Genomic DNA, 22,006 nt, shown 5'->3' with positions numbered 1-22,006 from the left:
GCGCCTACTCTCAGGCTGAACTGGCAAAGCCTAGAAGGATGGGAGGCCCACTCTGTCAGACTGGCCTTGGGCCTGCACCTTCCAGCATCTCTTCCGAGCCAGGAGGGCGCGCGCCTGTGCGCCTCTATCTAGGGCAGGTGGTAACCAGACTCCACCGACCTGGGCAATTCAAAGGCTGAGCGCCCCTCTGAAAAGGTCAGAAGGAACGTCATGAATTCGGGTCAGGAATGGGGGTGAGTTGGTGGCAGCAAACGTCTAAGTGACACCCTGTCTAATGGGTCAGTGGCACGCAGGGGTCCGCCAAGACTCGCCCGCCTTGCATACCCAAGAGCGGGCCGTCCCACTGGGGTCAGCGCGTAGGGAGGGTGCTACGCAGACCCCACTTTTCTCTTCCTGAGACCCCCCATGGAATCGCTGGTCTGCAAGCCTTCTCTCTTGCTTTGGTGGCCCATCAGCCAATAACCTTGGGCCCGCGTGGGGCGGCGTGGGCCGGCAGTATTTCCTCACCAGGTACCAATGGCCAAGTGCCATGGACACAAGCCTACCGGACTCAACGTCCCCAACCTGGTTACGGGCCTGGCAGTTCAAAAACTCAGTGATTCCAAAAAACGTCTAACCTGCATTGCTGGACCTGGCTTGGCTGGCCACTTGGGGACTTGGTATAATGTTTCTTTATATAATGTTTCTTCTTTCTTTTGTGGCATTTCAGGGTGGCTTCATAAAAAATGAGTACCTTGCCTGGCTTTCCTTACCCAATGATGAGGAATCCTTGGTACAGAGGAACGGAGGCGAAGTAGAACACAGAGGAGAAGACAGCCTGTGCGAGGAGAAAGAGGAGGTTAGCAAAGCCATCCCCAAAGCCCGATGTTCATGTTTATAAACACAGCACCCACCTCTGACAAAGCACTTGTTTTACACCGACAGCCATGAGTGCTTTAAGTATATTAGCTCGTGCCCTAACCGGTTTGGCTCAGTGGATAGAGCGTCGGCCTGTGGACTGAAAGGTCCCAGGTTCAATTCCGGTCAAGGGCATGTACCTTGGTTGCGGGCACATCCCCAGTAGGAGCTGTGCAGGAGGCAGCTGATCGATGTTTCTCTCTCATCAACGTTTCTAACTCTCTATCCCTCTCCCTTCCTCTCTGTAAAACACCAATAAAATACTTTTTTTTAAAAGTGTATTATCTCGCTGAATGCTTACTCAGCCTTATGAAGTAGGCACTGTTATCATCATCCCCATATTACCAATGAGAAAAGGCACAGAGAGGTTAAGTGACTTGCCCGAGATCACACAGCTCGTGACAGAGCCAGGAACCATACCCAAGGAGTTCATTAGCTCAGAGTCCTCTCAGCCCCTCTGTGAACACTTTGCAGACGGGCTCAGTGACTCTCCAGGACCACTCAGGAGATCGAGTCCTCATGTCACCTGAATATTACAGGAGGGGAACCTGGGCAGGTAAATGGCACTCAGGACTCTAGCCCACCTGTCTCCGCGCCCACACTCCTAACAGCTCCGCATCACCGCCTCCCTGGATAGGCAACCATCTGCAAGTGGGCATCTGGGTGGGAGCTGATATGGAAACAGTCTCTGCCAGGAGGACACACACCCATTGCCCCGGAGGCGGGGCTGAAGAGAAGGCTTTACTTCTTATACTACAGGTTTTAATATTTTTGAAAATTTTACGAATTGCAATTGGACAAGAGGAATAAAGGTATTTACAAACCCTTCCCGGAACTTCTGCTTCCTCATTTGGAAACTATTAGCTACGGGCGGTGAAGAAATAAACCAGAGCGTTCCAATCAGGCCTGATGCTGTGACCGCCTTCTCTGGACTTCTCCGGGCTCACAGAAGGAAAGTGGCCGCAACGCTCACTCCTGAGTATAAAACCCAAGGAAGCAGGGACAACGGCTCCCTGAAGGCTTTCCAAGGACGCAACACGAGGGAAAGGCTGAGCCGGCCTCGTGATCAGGAAGAGGTCGAACCCGAGACAGCGCCCCGCAGCCCTGCCACGCGTGTTCACCCGGCCCAGCTCAGGACACGGGTGCCACCTAAGGCCACGGTCACTGGCAGGAAGCCCTGGTTGCACCCCGGTCGTGATTTCAGAACGGAAAGGTGAAAGTCCCTTTTCAAGTAGCTTCTCACCCGGGCTGGGCTGTTGCACAGAAAGGATGGTTGTAACAATGTCAAAAATCTGGTGTTTCGTTTTGCACATCACCATGGGGGGCCTCTTTCTCCAAAAGCCCCAGGCTGACCACAAAGAATTCATCTTGAAAAGAGCACTTGGGGGGGGAGGGCCACAAAACGCTACGCCTGTATCTATCAAAGAGACCAACGTCAAGGTCCAGTTCTAACAGGGCCTTGCCCACTTTCAGCACGTGGACAGGGTCAAGGGCACTCTCCTAGCACAGAGAACAATTCTCACCGACAAGGTTTTCCTGAAGCCATGTGCCTGGTGGCATGCGAGCCTTAAGGAGTGAGCTCACCCAGGCCCGCTTTCGTGCGCCTGCCCAGGGACGGGCTGACTGATCTCCCGGTGATTAAAACCACCGTCCTATCCAGTTCAATTGAGGAGCGAACATAAGTTAAAAGTACAGATGTGGTCTGATGAACCGTACCAGCTGTTTGGGTTTAGAGCATGTTGATGAAAATCACTTTAAGGCTCCTACACTCATAAGTGCATAGATATTAAAAACATACATTCACCCCAAAAGGCATGCACGGAGGAGGCCGGTGACGGGCGAATTCTCATCAACACAGAGCAGCACCACCCGGCTCGCCGGAAAGGCAGGACGCCTTGTGACTTTCATGTATGATTAATCACCTTTCTTACAAATTTAAATGTCCTCTTATTGTACACATTATCCTTTTGTTTTACTAATAATGGTAAGAATGCTTTTAGCACTTGGTCCCTTATAAAATACTCTACTTTTCAAAGGAGCCCTGAGAGACAAGGCAGATCTAATCGTCCCCATTTTACAGGTGGGAAGACTGAGGCCCAGAGTGGTGAAGTGACTTGCCCAAGGTATCATAAAGAGAGCAAGTCCTCACTTAACACTGTGGCTAGGTTCTGTGACTTTAAGCAACACGATGTATAATGAAAACGATGTTTACCATAGGCTAATTGATTTTTAAAAGAGTTAAGTTCTTACAGCATGTCACCAATGTTATGATGAAATGGTCTTAAACAAATCAACATTGAGGACCTGCTATACTTAGTGATTTGGTCAGAAAAAAACCATGGGTCCGAGATATAGTATCCCCATGTTCTCACCACTTAACTGGGAGCATTTTCACCTAAATGCCCACGGAGGAAAACCAGGAGACAGTTGTTCAACACCCAAAACGTGTTCTTTCCTTCCCGCTGGCCTCCTCCCTAGTACACAGTCAACTGCTGTAGCCCTTAAGTGTGGAGGGCACCGAGGAGACCTTGATTAAGAGCGCACTAACCCTGAGGGACACGACACAAACTCCCCCGTCCCCCACCGCCCCCTGAGCCTCAGACTCCCCATCTGTGAAATGGGCGCTATGTGAGGACTGAGTGAGACACGGCATTGTGAACACTTAGCCCGATGCCCCGTGTATAGGTAGCGCTCAAGAAAAGCAAGTTATTCTCGACTGGCCCTTATTTCTGCATGTGGAAAACTCAGTACCCATTTAGCATTTAACTCGGCACTTTTCCTTCCGGCAAACCAGTTATAACAACTCTGGTCATTTACACGACACCCCAAGGATGGCCTTCACCACCTAACCGGAAGGATCCGGGCAGTCCGAGGTCCCTCAGCTGCCATGGGCCTGGAGGGGGTACCGGCTCCAAGACACAGCCTCGTTCCCAGGCTCTCTCCGGGACAGCCGCGCGCCTGCGCACCCACCTGCATGGTGCTGATGCACAGGCTCCTGTGGATCACGAACTGGCTGAGGGCGGCCGAGCGCTTGTAGCTGTTGCGGCCGTGCACCATGAGCAACCGGCCGAGGTGCTTGAACTGAGTGACGGAGAAGTCAGCAGCCAGCGAAGCCTGCTTCCCTTCCTGAAATCCGATGAAATGGGGCCCCGTCAGCGGCACAAGAGGTCAAAGCGAACACATTTGTTTTAATTGGAAAAGCAAGACACTGTAAGGAGATCTTCGAAGAACTTCAATGAAGGGACTCTTTGGTTTCAAGCTACACACAGTTGGTGGTCCAAGTCTAAATTTGATTTAGAAAGAGGAATTTATTTAAACAAAAAACATTCCAAATCACAGATAGTTATAATTTGGAGGTCAAATGGATGCGGCATTAAGCCTTGGGGGTAAGGCCCACGCCGTAATGCGCATCAGAAGCAAAGAATCCCCCAAAGACAGGCATTTTATAACGCTCGGTTCCCTTAAGAGTTAAAAATGGGGGGTGGGGGATCAGATGCTACTAACAATATTAAATGGAACATTCCTGAACATACACGGCAGCTTTGCACATTTATAGAAGTGGAAATAATTTACAGTGCAGCCATATAGTGGAATTTTGTAATTTTAAAAGGTACATGGTGGATGCCATTTGTGGGACAGACAAACTGATAGGATGCAACAGGAGATGCAAATTCCCCTTAGGTGCTGTTCACACGAAAAACACAGAATGTGAATCAAATCAACCTCACCCACAGGTATCAGAGGAGACTCCTCAACTGTCCCTTCATTGGTTCCTGGAGATACTTTTACTCAACGTTTTGAGGACGACAGGGGAGAATGAACTATGAAAATTATATAATGTTATCTCAACGTGCCATTTGGGGGGGACATATAATGTTATTTTGAGTACATAAAAGAATGTTCTTTTTCTTAACAGGTCCATGCTAAAGTAGTTAGGGGTAACACATTATATCTGCAACTGACTTTCAACTGGTTTGGGGGCTGGGGGAGAAGAAAGAGAATGAGGCAAATGGTAATAATTGGTCAACTGAAGTGAAGAATAGATAGGTGCTCCTTGCTCTATTTCACCTTTTCTGAAGGAGTGACATCTTCAAAATAAAAAGTTTGTGGGAAGGTAAAAAAGGACGGATCTACATGTTCTGATGTAGAAAGAAATCCAAGATATAACAGATGTCATCAAGTTGCATTAAAAATGCATAATGTTGCTCAGCCAGCGTGGCTCAGTGGCTGAGCATCGACCTGTGAACCAGGAGGTCATGGTTCATTCCTGGTCAGGGCACATGCCCGGGTTGCGAACTTGATCCCCAGTGTGGGGCATGCAGGAGGCAGCCGACCAATGAACCTCTCTCTTCATTGACGTTTCTCTCTCTCTCCCCCCCGCTCCCTTCCTCTCTAAATCAATAAAAATATGTATTTTTTAAATGCATAATGTTTCTAATTTAAAACTATACCTGAAAATAATATACATACATGTGTAAGATATGTGTATGCATGTACGTGTGTATGTGTATACAATATATACATACACATTCATAACCAGCAACATAGACATAGACAAAAATTCTGAAGAATAAACAATGTTACCACCTAGATGAGGCTATCTAAAAGACACTTCATCCATTTTTAAGGTGTTTTAATTTTTTACAGTGACCATTTCTTCCTTTTATACTCCAAAAACAAAGGTATCAGAGTATAATTTTAAGGAGAAATGTTTTGGCTCCACATAGACACATGTAAAGAATTATATCTATTAAACTCAAGTGTCTTCCTAAAACCTGCAAAAAAAGGAGTCCATACAGAGTCCATACGGAACATTTCATTCAAGGATTACTTAACCAGGAAGGGTGAAAAGGAAAAAAAAGATGAGCCAAATTCATGAAGATACAGACCAAAATGTAGGGACTCTGCACTCGTATTTTGCACCCAGTTCTGACGGCTGGTGGCCACTGTTCTTTCGGATAGTCACTGAGTGGGCACCAATTAGAGAGGGCGGAGCAAACTATGGGAGGCCAGCACACAGCCGACCAGGAAAGAAACGGAAAAACTGTTGTAACAAACACTCGAAAGAACTGCAGCCCCCAGGCCTCTGAGCCATGCCCCGTTCTCCCACATTCCGCACACAGTGTGGCAACTCGGGCTCTGACTGACACCACCACCCCAAGGAAAAGTCGGAAGTGCATCCAGCGTGCCCTAGATTATGGCAAGAACCTTGGTTTTTAACCTTTTGCACTCGGATGTCGAGTGTGACTCGACACGGTTAGCATTAGAATAAAGGAATCGAGAAAAAAGCAAGCGAGTGCAAAGGGTTAACTTAGGTTTTTGCAAGCAAAAAATCAGCATTTGTCTGTACGATGCAGTGATCCGAATGCTGACCCCAGGTGGTAAGGCAAGGTCGTCAGGATGCAGGTTCCTTACAGCACATTCCTAATGTGCGACGCCCAAAAGCACCGACGCTGTGCCTCGGAGGAGAGAGAAACTCCAGCTCATGGACAGGCGCCCCAGCCAACGACACGCCACCTGGCACTGCCACCCGGCACCCGGCACCCGGCACCCGCTCACCTTCCCCTCGACGCCCACGCCGCAGTCAGATTCCTGAATCATACTGACGTCATTGCCACCGTCACCTGTGGTCACAAGACCAGAGAAAAAAAGCCCAGAAGTTGGGAGAGGCGAGAAACTTGGTTACTTCCCACAGTCTTACCTGTTCTGCCTTTTACTGAGTGCTGACTAACTGCCGTGTCTGCCCGGCTCCACAACCACACCAACTGTTTTCCAGCGGGTGTCAGAGGGACCAGTGACTGGCCGAGGGTCCCTGCCACTCAGCAGCGGCAGGGGGTCTGTGTCCACGCCCCATTTACGGCCACCACCCGCCCTGCCTCTGACGGGTGCTGTCGTGGCAAGTAGGTTTAAAGTGACCCCATTTGATCCCCATTTGATCTCATCAGCACCACTGGGAAGAGCGCTGTAGTTCTCCCACCTGACCAGCGAGCAGGCTGAGGCTCAGCGGCGAAGGGAGCCACCAGGCACCCAGCCAGTAAACGCCAGCAGAGAGCGAGGTCCAGACCCAGCCCCCTGGTGTGGTCTTCCCCCCTCAGCAATGCTGCGCCCATGTCGCTGGCGAAGAAAGTGCCAGCTAAGGAGCGAAGCCCTCAGGCACACCTATCTACTCTTTCTCAAAGGGAAATAGTAAAAATCATAATTATAACAAAATAGAGCCAAGTCTGTGGAGGAAAATAACAAGACCCGAGCAAAGTGGCCGGGGGAGTGTGAAGAACAGGGCCGCAGGATCCAATTATCCCGCCAAAAATGGAGCCAGCGTACCAGCAGGACAGGCTCAAGCTGCAGCCTACCTACCGCCCAGGTGAGCTATCCTACCTGCCGCCCAGGTGAGCTATCCTACCTGCCGCCCAGGTGAGCTATCCTACCTGCCGCCCAGGTGAGCTATCCTACCTGCCGCCCAGGTGAGCTATCCTACCTACCGCCCAGGTGAGCTATCCTACTGACCGCCCAGGTGAGCTATCCTACTGCCACCCAGGTGAGCTATCCTACCTGCCGCCCAGGTGAGTTAGCCTATCTATTGCCCAGGTGAACTAGCCTACCTACTGCACAGGTAACTAGCCTTCCTACTGCCCAGGTAACTAGCCTTCCTACTGCACAGGTAACTAGCCTACCTACTGCACAGGTGAGCTTGCCTACCTACTGCACAGGTAACTAGCCTACCTACTGCACAGGTAACTAGCCTACCTACTGCACAGGTAACTAGCCTACCTACTGCACAGGTAACTAGCCTACCTACTGCACAGGTGAGCTTGCCTACCTACTGCACAGGTAACTAGCCTTCCTGCTGCACAGGTAACTAGCCTACCTACTGCCCAGGTAACTAGCCTTCCTACTGCACAGGTGACTAGCCTACATACTGCACAGGTAACTAGCTTTCCTACTGCACAGGTAACTAGCCTACCTACTGCACAGGTAACTAGCCTACCTACTGCACAGGTAACTAGCCTATCTACTGCACAGGTAACTAGCCTACCTACTGCACAGGTAACTAGCTTTCCTACTGCACAGGTAACTAGCCTTCCTACTGCACAGGTAACTAGCCTTCCTACTGCCCAGGTGAACTAGCCTACCTACTGCACAGGTGAGTTAGCCTACCTACTGCACAGGTGACTAGCCTACCTACTGTACAGGTAACTAGCCTTCCTACTGCACAGGTAACTAGCCTTCCTACTGCACAGGTAACTAGCCTACCTACTGCACAGGTAACTAGCCTTCCTACTGCACAGGTAACTAGCCTTCCTACTGCACAGGTAACTAGCCTACCTACTGCCCAGGTAACTAGCCTACCTACTGCCCAGGTGAACTAGCCTTCCTACTGCCCAGGTGAACTAGTCTACCTACTGCACAGGTGAGCTTGCCTACCTACTGCACAGGTAACTAGCCTACCTACTGCACAGGTGAGCTTGCCTACCTACTGCACAGGTAACTAGCCTACCTACTGCACAGGTAACTAGCCTACCTACTGCACAGGTGAGCTTCCCAGTGCGCTCCTGCAGCAGGCGCACAATCTGGGCCTTCTGTGTGGGGGCACAGCGACAGCAGACCACGGCCGGGCACTGGCAGGCCAGCTCCATGAACTCGTACTCATAGTACTTGAGGCAGATCTGTTGGGGGAGGGAGAGGGGGGTCAGCAAGGTCACTTCCCTCACAGCAGCAGGAAGGGGCGCCATGCGGTCCTACCTCCAGGGAGTCTCCAGAGATGACCAGGGCGCAGTCGTGTTTCCTGCGGAAGGCGTTCAGCTCGAGGTGGGCCTCGCCGCGGTTGGTCACCTGGAAGGGAATGAGGGGTGAGGCGGCTCTTCAGAGGCCGCAGAACAACAAACAGTAGCTTCCTGGAGCCGCATAAAGACAATGGCCACTTGGCCAAGGACCCCTGCCCCTCCCCTGCCACCGGACCCAGAGCCAAATTAAATCCTGTTCGTGATGATTCTGTGGGGACCGGGGAGCCTGTCCGTCACCTTGCATTTCCCCAGGACGGCTGTGACCACGTAAAAAAAAAGAAACAAAAACAAGGACTGCAGGTTCCACCTGTGCCGGCCCTGCCCCGCACTCTCGGGCTTCCCCAGGCACTTCTCACAGGACGCCACGAGGTGCGGGCAATGGCTCTCCCTTACGTGTAAGGAAACTGAAGCAGGACATGTGTGTTAGCCTGCCTCACACACAGCGAGAACGCCATGTGCGGGCACCCGGCAGGGGAGGCCGGCTCTCCATGAAGGACCAGATGTGAACTACTGTGGGCCCCGGGGGCCATAAAGCAGCCTCCGACAGTTATGTCAACGATGGGTGTATCTGCGTTTAGACGAAACTGTTCACCGGAACAGGGAGCTAGCACGAGAGCCACGGTCTGCAGTCCCGGGATTCTAGGACAGACAGTGGACTCTCATGACCTGTGACAGTCACGCTCTGCACCGCCCCGCCCTGAACGCTGAGTCTGCAACACGGACCAGGCCCCCCGGGAGGCCCAGGCATGGTTCCTGCCAGCCTCCGCTCACAGTATCTCTTGCCACCCGATCAATACATAACCTCGTGTTATGTGTGTTTCTGCTTAAAGACATCTTTTAAAACACATATTTATTGATTCCTTAACGCTGAACTCGTGGCCAACAGCACTGGACGCGGGCCCGGGAGAGGCTTAGCTAAGCCACGCGTTTCCTCCGTGGGGCACATACAGCCCTCCTGTGCTTCGGAACAGTGGCCGTCCCTCATCACTGTGCTGGGGCCATTTTACACGGTGCGATCGCTAACAGAAAGCACGAAAATGCAAAGAAGGTGGCCCTACAGGGACTGTGGAAAGGACACTGTGCAGTATGAACGCTGAAACAGGCGGCGGAGCCACCCTGTTCGTCCTCAGCGGGACGTGCAGGACTCAGACTGCGCCCCGCGCACCTGACCCCGGTGACTGGGGAAGCACCTGAGCATTGCTTTTCGGGTCACAGATCGATTTTAGTGAGCAGGCGGGTTTGTACGTAGATCCCATGGACAATGAGGATCCACCGCATCTGCCTCTAAGCATCACTGTGTGTGCTGTTCCCCAGACACCTGGACTTCTGGAAGCTTCTACGTGCAGGGGTTGAGAGGGAGACCCCAAACATCTAGATCCCTGCAGCTGTTGGTATGGTGGTTCCGATTTCAGATGAGTGGACACCCTGCCCCAGAGGGACCCTGCTCCGCACCTCCCACTCAGTGAGGCCAGGCACAGCCCCGGGCCTCCAGCCTTGGGGCTGCTCCTAATGCCCGCTTGTTTGGGGCCATTTCTCCCGGGCCCACCCCACACACCTCCTTCCGAAGGCTCCCAGGTGTTCCTTCAGGCCGGTACCTGTGATCTGGACGTTATTTCTTACCCACGGACTGGCCTTCAAGGATGTGGTGAAATCCTGGACTCCTGGCTACAATTCCACATGGATGCGCTTATCTGCATCCTTCACGCCAATCCTGCCTCACTCCCCGCAGCCTCTCCAAGGGCCCACGACCCCACCAGGTTAAGACCACACGTTCACACAGGCCGGGACGGGGTGCTCCGGAGACACCACCAGAAGGAACCTCCGGCCTCACTGGGTCGTCAGTGATTCCTCCCAAACCGGCCATGGAAGCCCCCGCCCAGCAGGTTAACATGCTCCCCTCTTGGGGCCCCCTCGAGGCTAAGAGGTCACGAGGTTATGAGGTCACGAGGTTATGAGGTCACGAGGTTATGAGGTCACGAGGTTATGAGGTTACGGGCAAACTGCAGCCACACCCCCGTGAGGCCCCACGCAGAGAACGCTTTACCAGCCGAAACACGTGGATGTCTTGGTTTCTGGTCACCAGATGCGCGTTCTTCGCTGTGCACGTGGCTGTCTCCAGCTTGTCCCCTGTCAGCATCCAAACCTGGAATCACCGCAGGAGAGAGTCCCCGTGGTTAGTGTTGCTAGAGGTGGCCTGTCGCCTGCGTCGCCTGCGTCGGCCGAGTTTCCAAGAACATCGAGCTGAACTTAGTGTGTCCCGTTTACCTCCTCGAGGCTCAGGGGGCCCCCACTCATGACAGGAAATGCCCCGTTCAAGGGCGTCAGGACGCTGCGCGACCACCTCTGGTGGCAGCAGACGCCGGTGTGGTGCTCAGAGAACCGCTGGGCCACACGCTTCAGAGACATCATGAAGCTCGGCCTCTGACCTCACAAGCCCTCTCGGGGAATCTTTCTTAAAGTAATAACTAATCTCTAAGAAAGGGGGGCCTGTATGGGTGAGGGCTCTCTTCCGTGTCCTACAGGAAACATGACTTGTCACGGAACACATGGTCTTTCTACCTGGTCGGACGCCGGTCAGGGATCTCGTGGGGTTAACCCTGACTACAAAGCGCTGGTGGTGGACGTGCCAGGTTCCAACCTCGTCACAGACCCCTCATTGCTGTGGGGGCAGAGAGGTGACTTGCCCCAACGCCGCACAGCTAGGTCCCAATAGGGAGGTCCCGGAGACGGCCCAGGGACAAAGTTTAAACACCACAATGCAGTAGAAAGGGGCCTCTGACATCAGGCCGTTTTTTCCAAAATTGGGATCTCGCTGTCAGTTTCCTAGGAGCCAAAGTACAGGACAGCGTTTGGTTTACAAAAACCCATGCTCGCACACATGGGCGCCCCCGATGCGCCTGGACGTGCCTGGAGCGCCCTTGCGGCAGGTCTAACCCGCAAGCTCGCGTGGCCCAGCTCACACGCGCCTCTGCGGAACGCAGGCCCAAGGACGCGCCCAGAGCTGCTTTGGGGCGGAGACGGGTGGCAAACACCGACGTGTTCTCAGAGGCTCTGAGCCAGGAAGTTCGAAGATCCTTTGCAGGCTCTCAGACGCCCTCTACTGGCCTCTCCCGATGACACTACTGGACATTCGGGGCCCCAAATGGTAGAGTACAAAACGTAAACGTGGCAGTTTGCTGGGGCAGGTGGTCATTCTGGGGCAGGTGGCCACCCATTCACCCAGACCCACAGACAGGCGGCTGGCTGGCTGGCCACTCACAGAGATATAATGGACACACTTGGCACTGAGGGACGAGGAGCCGCACGCGGTCCTGCCTGCGTGGAGCCCGGCGTGGCCAGGAAGGCCTGCCAGGAAAGCAAACGCGCAGGCCTTTCCAACACCAGGGCTGCCGGGGCGGGAGGTGACGAGAGGCCCACCTGAGACAGGGCTGAGGTCCCTGCACGCCTGGCTCCCTCTGTCCCACGTCCCCCTCTCCCCCATCTCCCACCTTCACACTCTGCTCAAGGGAGAGCTGTGTAACTCCGGAGCCCATTTGCCCGGGGCGGTAACTCAGCAGCCAGGCCGCAGCAGGCCGCCTACCTTGATGCCGGCGTTCCGCAGCGTCTCCAGCGTGGGCCTCACGTCTGCCTGCAGCTGGTCTTCCACCCCCGTCAGGCACAGCAGCTCCATCTCCATCTCCAGGCTCTCGATCACCGTGGCCACTTTGAGGGAGCGGTCGTGCACGCTCAGCTTGGCCTGCACGTAGCGAGCCTGGGACACAGCAGGGGACACGCTTAGGGTGGGGAGGTGCAAGGCTGTCCGACACCGAGGGGGACGGCGTGCTGATCCCACCGCAGCACCTGGTGTAGACCTCAGAGGGGTGACACGGAGGCTTCCGGTCCCTTCCAAGTTCACAGTCCAGACACGGGAGTTGGACAGACCAGAGTTCCACCCTTGGCTCTGCACTCATGTGCTGTGCAACTTCCAGCAAGTTGCTTACCTTCTCTGAGCCTCTACTGTTTTCATCCAGAAGCAGCAATAACAGCCCCAACCTCACTGGGTTGTTGCAAGGATTGGCACAACTCAAGAGCTCAAAAAAACAGTAGGTTCTCCCGCACAAAACGCACCTTTTTTTTTTTTTTTTTTTTCACAGAGAGGGATAGAGAATTAGAAACATCGATGAGAGAGAAACATCGATCAGCTGCCTCTTGCACACCCCCTACTGGGGATGTGCCCGCAACCAAGGTACATGCCCTTGACCGGAATCGAACCTGGGACCCTTGAGTCCGCAGGCCGACGCTCTATCCACTGAGCCAAACTGGTTTCGGCACAAAACGCACTTTTAACCAAGAATCCTTGAGGAAGTCCCACTCTTGAAGACCATTGACCCAACCCTTCTGTTTACCCCTCTTTACAGTGCTGGCAAAGACCTAGGAGAAAACCAGAGGCCCCTCACGGGCTGACTCGAAACTGATGCTTTTAAAACGGAAAGGAAGGTGGACTTGATCCGGGCTAGGCCTCTTGCTAATTAAAACTTTACGAAGAACTCACACATAAAAGGGACAGAGACAAGCACAGCTCCTCTCAGTGGAACAGGACAAGGGTCCAGAGCCAACCTCACCTCTCCCTTCCCGTCTTGCATGTGTGTGCCTTGGCTTTATGCCAGGACTGTGGATCTAACAAAGACACTTCCCTTCAAGGGACACACAATCTATGGGACAAGATGACATATTTATGCTGGAACCCTTGGCTGTGAAAGTCAATGATCTGGTTCAACGTTAATATTTTTTATAGCTTTAAAAAATTAGGGCCTCATTCCAAATTCCAGGAGGTGTGCTATGGGCCAATGACCAGCCTAAATGTTGGGGATATAAGAGCCAAGCAGAGTGACAAAGTGCTCTCAAAAAGATTTCATTCCAGAAAATAGATATTAATGTTTATATATATGGTCATTCCAGATGTTTATAAGTACAAAGAAGAAAGTTAAATGGGGTGAAGGGTAGAGAGTATTGAGGTGGGGCTGCCTTAGATGGGGAGTCCGGGAGGACTTCTCAGAGGCGGCGACATTTGAGCTGAGAGCCAAAGGAAGTGAGGGAGTGGGCCATGGAGCACCACGAGGAGAGAGAGTTCTGTGCACTCAGAGGCAAGTGCAAAGGCCCGGGGACAGGAGTGAACCTGACTGTGCTCAGAAGGAACAGCAGGATGGCAAGAGCAGGAGGAGCGAGGGGCCGCTGGGAGGAGACGTGACCGGGCAGGTGGGCAGGGCTGAGAATAACCAACCGTCACAGAACCACTCACCTCGAAGTCCTGATACTGCTCCTCGGCTAGAGACTTCTTCGCCACCACGAGCACCCGCAGCCCCTCTCGGGCCATGTTCCCACACTGTGAAGCAGAGGGCGGTCAGCGGGGCCGCGCTGGGGTTCTGCCCCGGGCCCTGACGCTCGCTGAGGAGGGCCAGACGCTGAAGGGACAGGCCCCTCCCGTGGGACAGCGCACCGCCACCAGACCCTGCCTTCCCCAAGCCGTTTCCCGGAGGGAACCTTCTAAGGGGAGGTTGTGGCATGGCCCACAGGCCACACGACCTACAGTTTTCTGTGATGGGCACCGTATGCTCCGAAATTTAAGTCAAGGGTGTAACACTGCACAGGCAAATCTGGATTTCCGGCTTGTTGGGAAAACTGAACCTCTGACAACACTGAGCACGTGTTCCCAAATAACTGCAGTAGCTGACGGAGACATACGGCCACTTCCAAGGGCTGCCGGCAAACAGATGCCAAGCTGGCAACATGCCCGTGCCTTTAACATACAAAACGTAACCCTGTCAGCCAGTTCCGTCTGAGTTACCTGCCTGGCCCCATCGGCATTTGTGTTTGCAAACCAGCTCATTGAAGATGTAGTAGCCACACCCTTGTATAATCACTTCCCGGGAGCATGTGCTGGGCCCAGTGCCCTGCTCCCAACAAAGAGCGTGGCGAAGTGGGGGCAGGTGACGTCCATCTCTCCGCCTATCCTGCTCCCTCGCTTGCCCCTCTGACAAAGCCAGCTGCCGCTCTGGGAGCTGTCCTGTGGAAAGGTCCACGTGGCAAGGAACGTGGCAGCCTCCAGCCAACAGCCACCAAAGAGCTGACTCCTGCCCATGACCACTGAGTCTGGGCAGGGTCCTGCCCCGGCTGAGGCTTCAGATGAGACCCCAGCCCCCGCCGACCCCTTGACTGCAGCCTGTGAGAGACCCGGTGGAGGACCCAGCCAAGCTGTGCCCGCATTCTTGACCCACAGAGACCGCGAGAATTGAATGTGTTATGAGAAGCTGCAGCATTTTGGGGTGATGTGCTACCTGGATAACGAATACAGAGACCCCCCTCCTGACCCCCTGTAAGGGCAGGCCTCCAGAGGTGCCGGCAAGGCCGGTTCCCACGCCCACATCATGCTCACCTCTTCCTCCAGCCAGTCGTTGTACTGCACGATGCCAGCCATGACGACGTCGGCGCCCTTGATGTAGAAGGTGATTTCCCCCGTTGACTCGTCCTAGAGGGGCCGGAAGGCAGGGGTGAGCGGGAGGAGCGCTTCCAGTGCCCGCTGCCCGTGACAGCGGGCGCCCCACGTGTGCTCGGCGGACGCCCATGTTTTCCACTTGGCCAGAGATAAAAAGCCAGAGGGGGCCTCGCTTTGGGGCAAAGGCCACAGAAAACAGCAGAAAACTCAGAGCATTTGAAAAATTATTAAATGATGAAAGCAAGATCAAAAGGATTCAAGAACTTTGTTTGTGTTTTTTTAAAGTAACTACCATTCCAGCAGGAACAGCTCCCACGCTGTAAGATTGTAAGATAACTACGTTTACACACTGGCCGGCCTGTGTCACCACGCTGGGACTGGGGGGGGGGGGGGCGCGGCGGGGGAGTTGGGGGGGGGGCGCAGACCGGAAGACAATCCCCTGGACCAGGGCTTCTCGGCCCTGGCACTCCGACACTCGCCGGGAGACTCTGCTATGCGGGCAGGGTCTCCGGCAGTGTCCCTGGCCCTCTCCCACCAGACACCAGCAGCACCCCAGGGAGACACACAAAACGTCTCCAGTCATGAACACATGTCCCCTGGGAGGCAAAACCTCCGCTGCAAACCACTGATCTAGATGATGCCCCCCCCACCCCACCCCCGCCACGGGTAGCTGAGCACTCAGAAAAGCACCACCCGCCACGCAGCGCCACCTGCGTCTGAAAGCTCTGGGCGGCGCCTTATCGCTGACAGATCGCGCCCATGCTCGCTGGTGACTCAGGCCAAGGAGAGCTGTGGGGTCTGAACATGAAAGCCTCGGAGTCTTTTTTTCCTTCCCCTTCACCCAAACGGTGCTGAACAGAGAGCCATAGGAAATGAGGCCCCCTCCCCGGCTTCCTCTCCTCCCGCAGGGACTCGAGAGAGCCCAGCCTCTCGTCCAACGTAAATACTGTGTTGACTGCCTCCTCCCATTAGTCATTTCCTCCCTCCAAGTTCATCACCAGGTTACTTCGTTCCCATATTATGGCAAGATGACGCTATAAATTTAGAGAGATCGGCCGGGTGTGTGGCATTGTTTGGGGGCCTCATCTTTTTCCACGGTGGTCTGGTGCTGGCCCCTGTTCAAAGGCCTCTTCTATTCAAACAATGGCCAGGGGGTGATCTACGCCAACGGCCCGACTGCATCCCTCCGCGTGGGGCGGCGGTGGGACAGCTTGGGCACAAGAAGAGCAGAGCAGGCGGCAGCACACGAGCCCCGAAGAAGCCGGTTCCTCTGGGCCGGACCCACCTTCTGAGAAGACAGACTCCCGCAGACCCGGCCTCGCTCTGTGGGCGCCAGGCGGTGCCACCACGTCCTGCCCACAAGCCCATACGTTTGAGAGGGCTGATGAACAGGCGAGAGCAAACCCTAACTGTCAACAGTCACGAAACAAACCAAGAGCCTTTATCACTGGCTGAAACGTCGTCACAGCAGGTGACGGACAGTTATTTTCCAATACGGACAGGATATACGGACACGTTCGCGCTCGGTTCCCGGCCCCGCCACAGTGAACAGCGGCGCTGGATTCTCTGTGAGGAGGCTGTCCTGGCCTCTACCCACCAGATGCCACCCTTGGAACTGTGACAGCCAAAACTGTCTCCAGGTACTTGCAGATGTCCCCTGCGGGCAAGGTGGCCCCAGCATGAGAACCCGAGTGAGATGAGTGCAACATGCAAAACTGGTCCGAATGCCCTGGGTGCTGACTTCCACCCATCAAAAGCAAAGAGAAAGAGAAAGACAGGTCAGAAACCAAGAAAAATTAGCAAAATAATACGCATTGCATCAAAGACAGCCTACCGAAGATGGCTGCTCTTAGATGTCCCTTCAGCAGCGAGAAATGAAAAACAACCTAAGACTTGTATGCATGCATATAAGCATAAACAATGGACGCAAAACTCTGGGGGGTAAGGGCATGTATGGGTGTGGGGTGGGGGGGGGGGGTAATGGTAAGATATGTACACATATAATACCTCAATAAAAAAAAAAAGAAAAACAACCTAAGCATCCAAAAATATATATCCTATATAATAAAGAGGTAATATGCAAATTGACCCTCACACTCTTGCACAAGATGGCCGCCCCCATGTGGTCAAAGATGGCTGCCACAAGATGGCCAGCAGGGGAGGATAGTTGTGGGCGATCAGGCCAGCAGGGGAGGGCAGTTAGGGGTGACCAGGCCGGCAAGGGAGGGCAGTTAGGGGTGACGAGACCAGCAAGGGAGGGCAGTTAGGGGTGATCAGGCCTGCAGGGGAGGGCAGTAGGGGGCAATTGGGTCGGCAGGGGAGCAGTTAGGCGTCGATCAGGCTGGCAGGGGAGTGGTTAGGGGGTGATCAGGCTGGCAGGCAGAAGCGGTTAGGGGCAATCAGGCTGGCAGGCAGGCGAGCGGTTGGGAGCCAGCAGTCCCGGATTGTGAGAGGGATGATCATTTCCCACAGGGATCAGGCCTAAACTGGCAGTCGGACATCCCTTGAGGGGTCCCAGATTAGAGAGGGTGCAGGCTTGGCTGAGGGACACACACACACACACACACACACACACACACACACAGTGCACAAATTTCATGCACCAGGCCTCTAGTAATTAAATAATGGTACATTTTTTTCCAACAAAACACCATGCACACATTAAAAGTCATGTTAAAAAATCATGTTTTAACAATATGAGAAAATTTTCACCATGCAAGTTCACTGGAGAGGAACAGTTTAGGAAGCCTTCTGTGGAGTTCAACGCCAACTTTATAAAAATGGTCACAGATATGCACACTCATATGCTTGGAAAAAACCGACGGGAAATTCTCCGAGCAGGTCGCTGCGGCCGCCTTTGGTGGGAAAATAAAGACAAGTAGTTTTGATCTTCTTCTTTATATAATTATTTGTTCCAAATGTCAACTGAATGCTGACTTTTTTATAACCTGGGTAGGAGGGAGTGCTGTTTTCAGATGATACATTTGCCCACCCAACAGTATCCCACTTCCAGGCATGCGTCCTGCTCTTGCTGTGGGAAGACGCGGGGACACATCTGACCAAGTGTCTGGGAATGAGAGTCCCTTCCCACTAGAGGAAGGGTGGGTGCACGCTGGCCACTCCTTCTAGGATGGCCGCTACGGGACCAGTCCTGATGATTCAACCCTGAAATGACTTTAGCAGAGCCCACGGCCCTCACGCTTGGAAAAATAAAGGCTAGAACGAAGTTAAAGTGATTCCACAGGAGATAATGACTCTAATTCCCAGGATTTACCCTGTGGCTCTGAGGCCACGGGTGCTCCTGACATCCGATGTGTGCTACAGATGTGGAGGCTCCGGGTCATAGAGGCTGAGTCCAGCAAGAAAAGCAGCAGGTATGTGGGAGGGGAGCTCCCTCCTGCCCCGAGGTGCCAAGGACACATGCCCCATGGAGCGTAAAAGCACCTGCTGGGTCCAGCCAGCATGGCTCAGTGGTTGAGCATCAACCTATGAACCAGGAAGTCACGGTTCGATTCCCGGTCAGGGCGCATGCCCGGGTTGCAGGCTATTACTACTATTACCAATTTCTAATACTACTATTCCTAATGACTAGAATAGAATCTACAACTTGGATCCCTAGGGCAAGAAAGACTTGTGTAGATAGGGTGGTAGAGATCCTCATAAAATCCAGAAAAAAAAATGAGACTCTTATTCCAAAGAGTTTTCTCCAGCCATGCCAGATAGTGCACGGAGCCTTTAAACATACCAGCAACCTCCCAATACCAAAACAGGCCTGGGATGGAACCAAGTACCCTGCACTCACTCAGCGCCCCCGTAATTCTGGTGACCAGCCAGGTTTAAGAAGAAAGTGGCCTATGAACCCAGGGTTCCCAGGCTCCCCTGGATGGAAAGTGTGGTCCCCATGAACAAGATGCTAATTCAGACACTTCAGAGAGGCAACACGGTAAAAGTCTGACACTATCCAATGTGGGGGAGCGTGGTGGGGACTGAGATTACAGCAAGCCCTTTGGAGAAGGAGCTGAGGACACCTGGCGGAGTTAAAGATCTGCATATTCTACAAGCCAGCAACGGTCCCTCTTGGAGAACTGCATAGAGACACCGACATCCATACAATGGAGCCTCGAGCAGACAAGGCTGCGCAGAGCTGTGCTCTGCCTAGTGGCAGCTAACTAGTGTCTGTCGAGAGAGAACCGCAAAAGGCGGAAGGAAGAGGGGCATAGTCACAAAACGCAGTACCAAAAATCAGCTCAGCTGCACGAAGTGGGTGTAGGTGTAGCACTGTTTATTTAGTGTTAAACAAAAAACAGGAAGTGCAAAAATGATACATAGACTACAGTGCCTCTTACAGAGAGAATAAAAACATGTAACTCCATGATACACATTATTTGTACTCAAACAAGTCTGGTAACAGCATTTTAAAATTCCTAAAAATGAGGAACTTGGTGCAAGAGACACTTCTAGGAGTGGCAGATGGGGAGACTTCGATTGAATGCATGTTTTATTTCTTTAAGAAAATTTCTGAGCTACAATCCATGCAAAAATATGCGTGAATCTTAGAAATAAAAATTTGAGCAAATGAATTCAAATACAAAAGGGTATCTACTGTACAATTTCCTTTACATAAAGTTCAACAAGAGACAAAATTAATTCATGACAGAAATGGGACAGTGGTTACATCCTTGTAGGGAGAGGGATGTAGTGAGCAGAAATGGGGCACGAGGGAGCTAAGGGTGATGGTGGGGGGCTTCTGTTCCTTGCTCTGGAGGCTGGCTACATGGGTGTGTTAACGTTGTAAACACTTGAGGTGTACACACTTGGGATGTTTGTGCTTTTCTCTGTGTATGCTGTAGTTCAGTAAAAGTTTCAAAAGCATAAAAGAAGTCCTGAAATAAATATGGCAAATGATGCTGAGTAAACATTATTCTTCAATAATGTTGTGATTGCACAAATGAAAACCCATTGAAAATATTTAATTACAACAAGGGTGTCAAGACCATTCAATGGGGAAACAATAGTGTCTTCAATTAATGGTGCTGGGGCAACTGGAGCTCCGCATGCAAAGGAATGAAGTTGAACCCCTACCTCACACCATATACAAAACTAACCTCAAAGGGATCAATGGCCTAAAAAGCAAAACCCACAAAACTCTTAAAAGGAAATAAGGAGTAAATTCATGTCCTTAGATTTACCAATGAACTCTTAGATAGGATACCTAGTCAAGATCAACAAAAGGAAAAACTGACAAGCTGGACTTCATCGAAATTAGTAACATCTGTGCATCAAAGGAATTTTATCAATAAAATAAAAAGACAACCTATAGAATGAGAGAAACCATTTGCATATCGTATCTTGGATAAAGCTCTAGTAACCAGACTATATACAACTAAACAACAAAAAGACAAACAACCCAATTAAAAAGTGGGCAAAGTCCTTGAATAGACATTTCTCCATGGAAGATATACAAGTGGCCAGTACGCATATGAAGATGGTTACAGTGACTAGAAAATGGGGCACGAGGGACCATCATCAGACATTAGGGAAATACAAATCAAAACCACAATGAAATGCCACTTCACAACCACTAGGATGGCTGTAATTTTTAAAATGGAAAATAAGAGTGCTGAGGAGGATGTGGAAAAACTGGAACCTTCGTATACTGCTGGCTGGAATGTACAATTGTGCAGCATTGCAGAAAGAGTTTAGACATTCCTCATAAGTTTAAAAATATAATTACCCAGCAATTGAGTAACTGACCAAGCATGACCCAGCGATTCAACCCCGAAGAACTGAAAACAGGTTTATAATTCTTGTACATGCATGTTCTGGCAGCATTATTCACAATAGCCAAAAGGTGCAAACAACCCAACTGGCCATCAATGGATGAATGGATAGCAACGTGGAATATTATTCAGCCATAAAAAAGAATGGAGTACTGATACCTGTTACAACATGGATGAACCTCAAAAACATTATGCTAAGGGAATGGAACCAGACACAAAGACCACATGTTGTGTGATTCCACTTATATGAAACTAGAGGCGTGGTGCACAACATTCATGCACTGTGGGGGTGGGGGGGGCGGTCCCTCAGCCCGGCTTCTTGCCGTCTGGGACCCCCTTGGGGGTTGTCCGACTGCTGGCTTAGCGCTGCTGTGGAGGCTGGAGAGGCTCCCACCACCACTGCTGCGCTCTCCAGCCGTGAGCCAACTTCTGGCTGAGCAGCGCTCCCCCTGTGGGAGTGCACTGCACCAGGGGGAAGCTCCTGCATTGAGTGTCTGCCCCCTGGTGGTCAGTGCGCATCATAGTGACCAGTCGTTCTGCTGTTCAGTCAATTTGCATATTAGCCTTTTATTATATAGGATGCACAGAACAGGTAAATCCATCGAGACAGAACGCAGGTTAGTGACTGCCAGGGACTAGGGGAAAGAAGAGACAGGCAGTGGCTGCTTAGTGGGTACAAGTTCCCTTTGGGGTGATAAAAAGGTTTGAAACTTGAGAAAAGGGTGCACAGCACTGTGAATATTCTAAATGCCACTGAATTATACCTTTAAAATGGTTCATTCATGTTATATGAATTCACCTCAATAAAAGATATACATTTAATTCAACAAAAGAGCATGCAATGAAGTGTATTCTTACCAAGAAGTGCCCAGGCTATATCCCTTAGACCTTTTACTCGAGAATGGGGTTAATAAGGAGCTGACCAGCTCTCAGAGGTTCTGTCTGATGAATGAACTAATTTTCTTTCTGCTTAGGGAATCGTGTTCCCTTGTTAGTTTGGGCAACGGAGGACATAATAAAAAGGAGTAGAAATAAAGTCAAGCCCCAGGACATTCACGGTGTACTTGGGGGTTCTG

At 52.0% G+C, this 22,006-nt stretch overlaps 1 protein-coding gene across 2 annotated transcripts in view; it reads right to left on the bottom strand.

Annotated features, from left to right (window-relative positions):
• ATP9A (ATPase phospholipid transporting 9A (putative)) overlaps positions 1–22,006 on the bottom strand; it is a 129,321-nt gene that overhangs the window by 7,307 nt on the left and 100,008 nt on the right. For both annotated transcript variants that reach the window (XM_079783492.1, XM_079783493.1), the window contains exons 16-24: positions 15,091–15,183; positions 13,957–14,040; positions 12,259–12,429; positions 10,723–10,821; positions 8,638–8,727; positions 8,417–8,561; positions 6,457–6,521; positions 3,868–4,023; positions 753–817 (exon numbers count right to left, since the gene is read on the bottom strand). In XM_079783492.1, the coding sequence (XP_079639618.1) occupies positions 753–817; positions 3,868–4,023; positions 6,457–6,521; positions 8,417–8,561; positions 8,638–8,727; positions 10,723–10,821; positions 12,259–12,429; positions 13,957–14,040; positions 15,091–15,183 (968 nt within the window). The remainder of the gene's footprint in view (positions 1–752; positions 818–3,867; positions 4,024–6,456; positions 6,522–8,416; positions 8,562–8,637; positions 8,728–10,722; positions 10,822–12,258; positions 12,430–13,956; positions 14,041–15,090; positions 15,184–22,006) is intronic.

Source organism: Cnephaeus nilssonii, assembly GCF_951640355.1.
Source record: "Cnephaeus nilssonii genome assembly, chromosome: 11".
Taxonomy (NCBI): Eukaryota; Metazoa; Chordata; class Mammalia; order Chiroptera; family Vespertilionidae; genus Cnephaeus; species Cnephaeus nilssonii.
The sequence above is the reverse complement of the archived record's forward strand: the minus strand, read 5'-3'. Positions and strand labels throughout refer to the sequence as shown.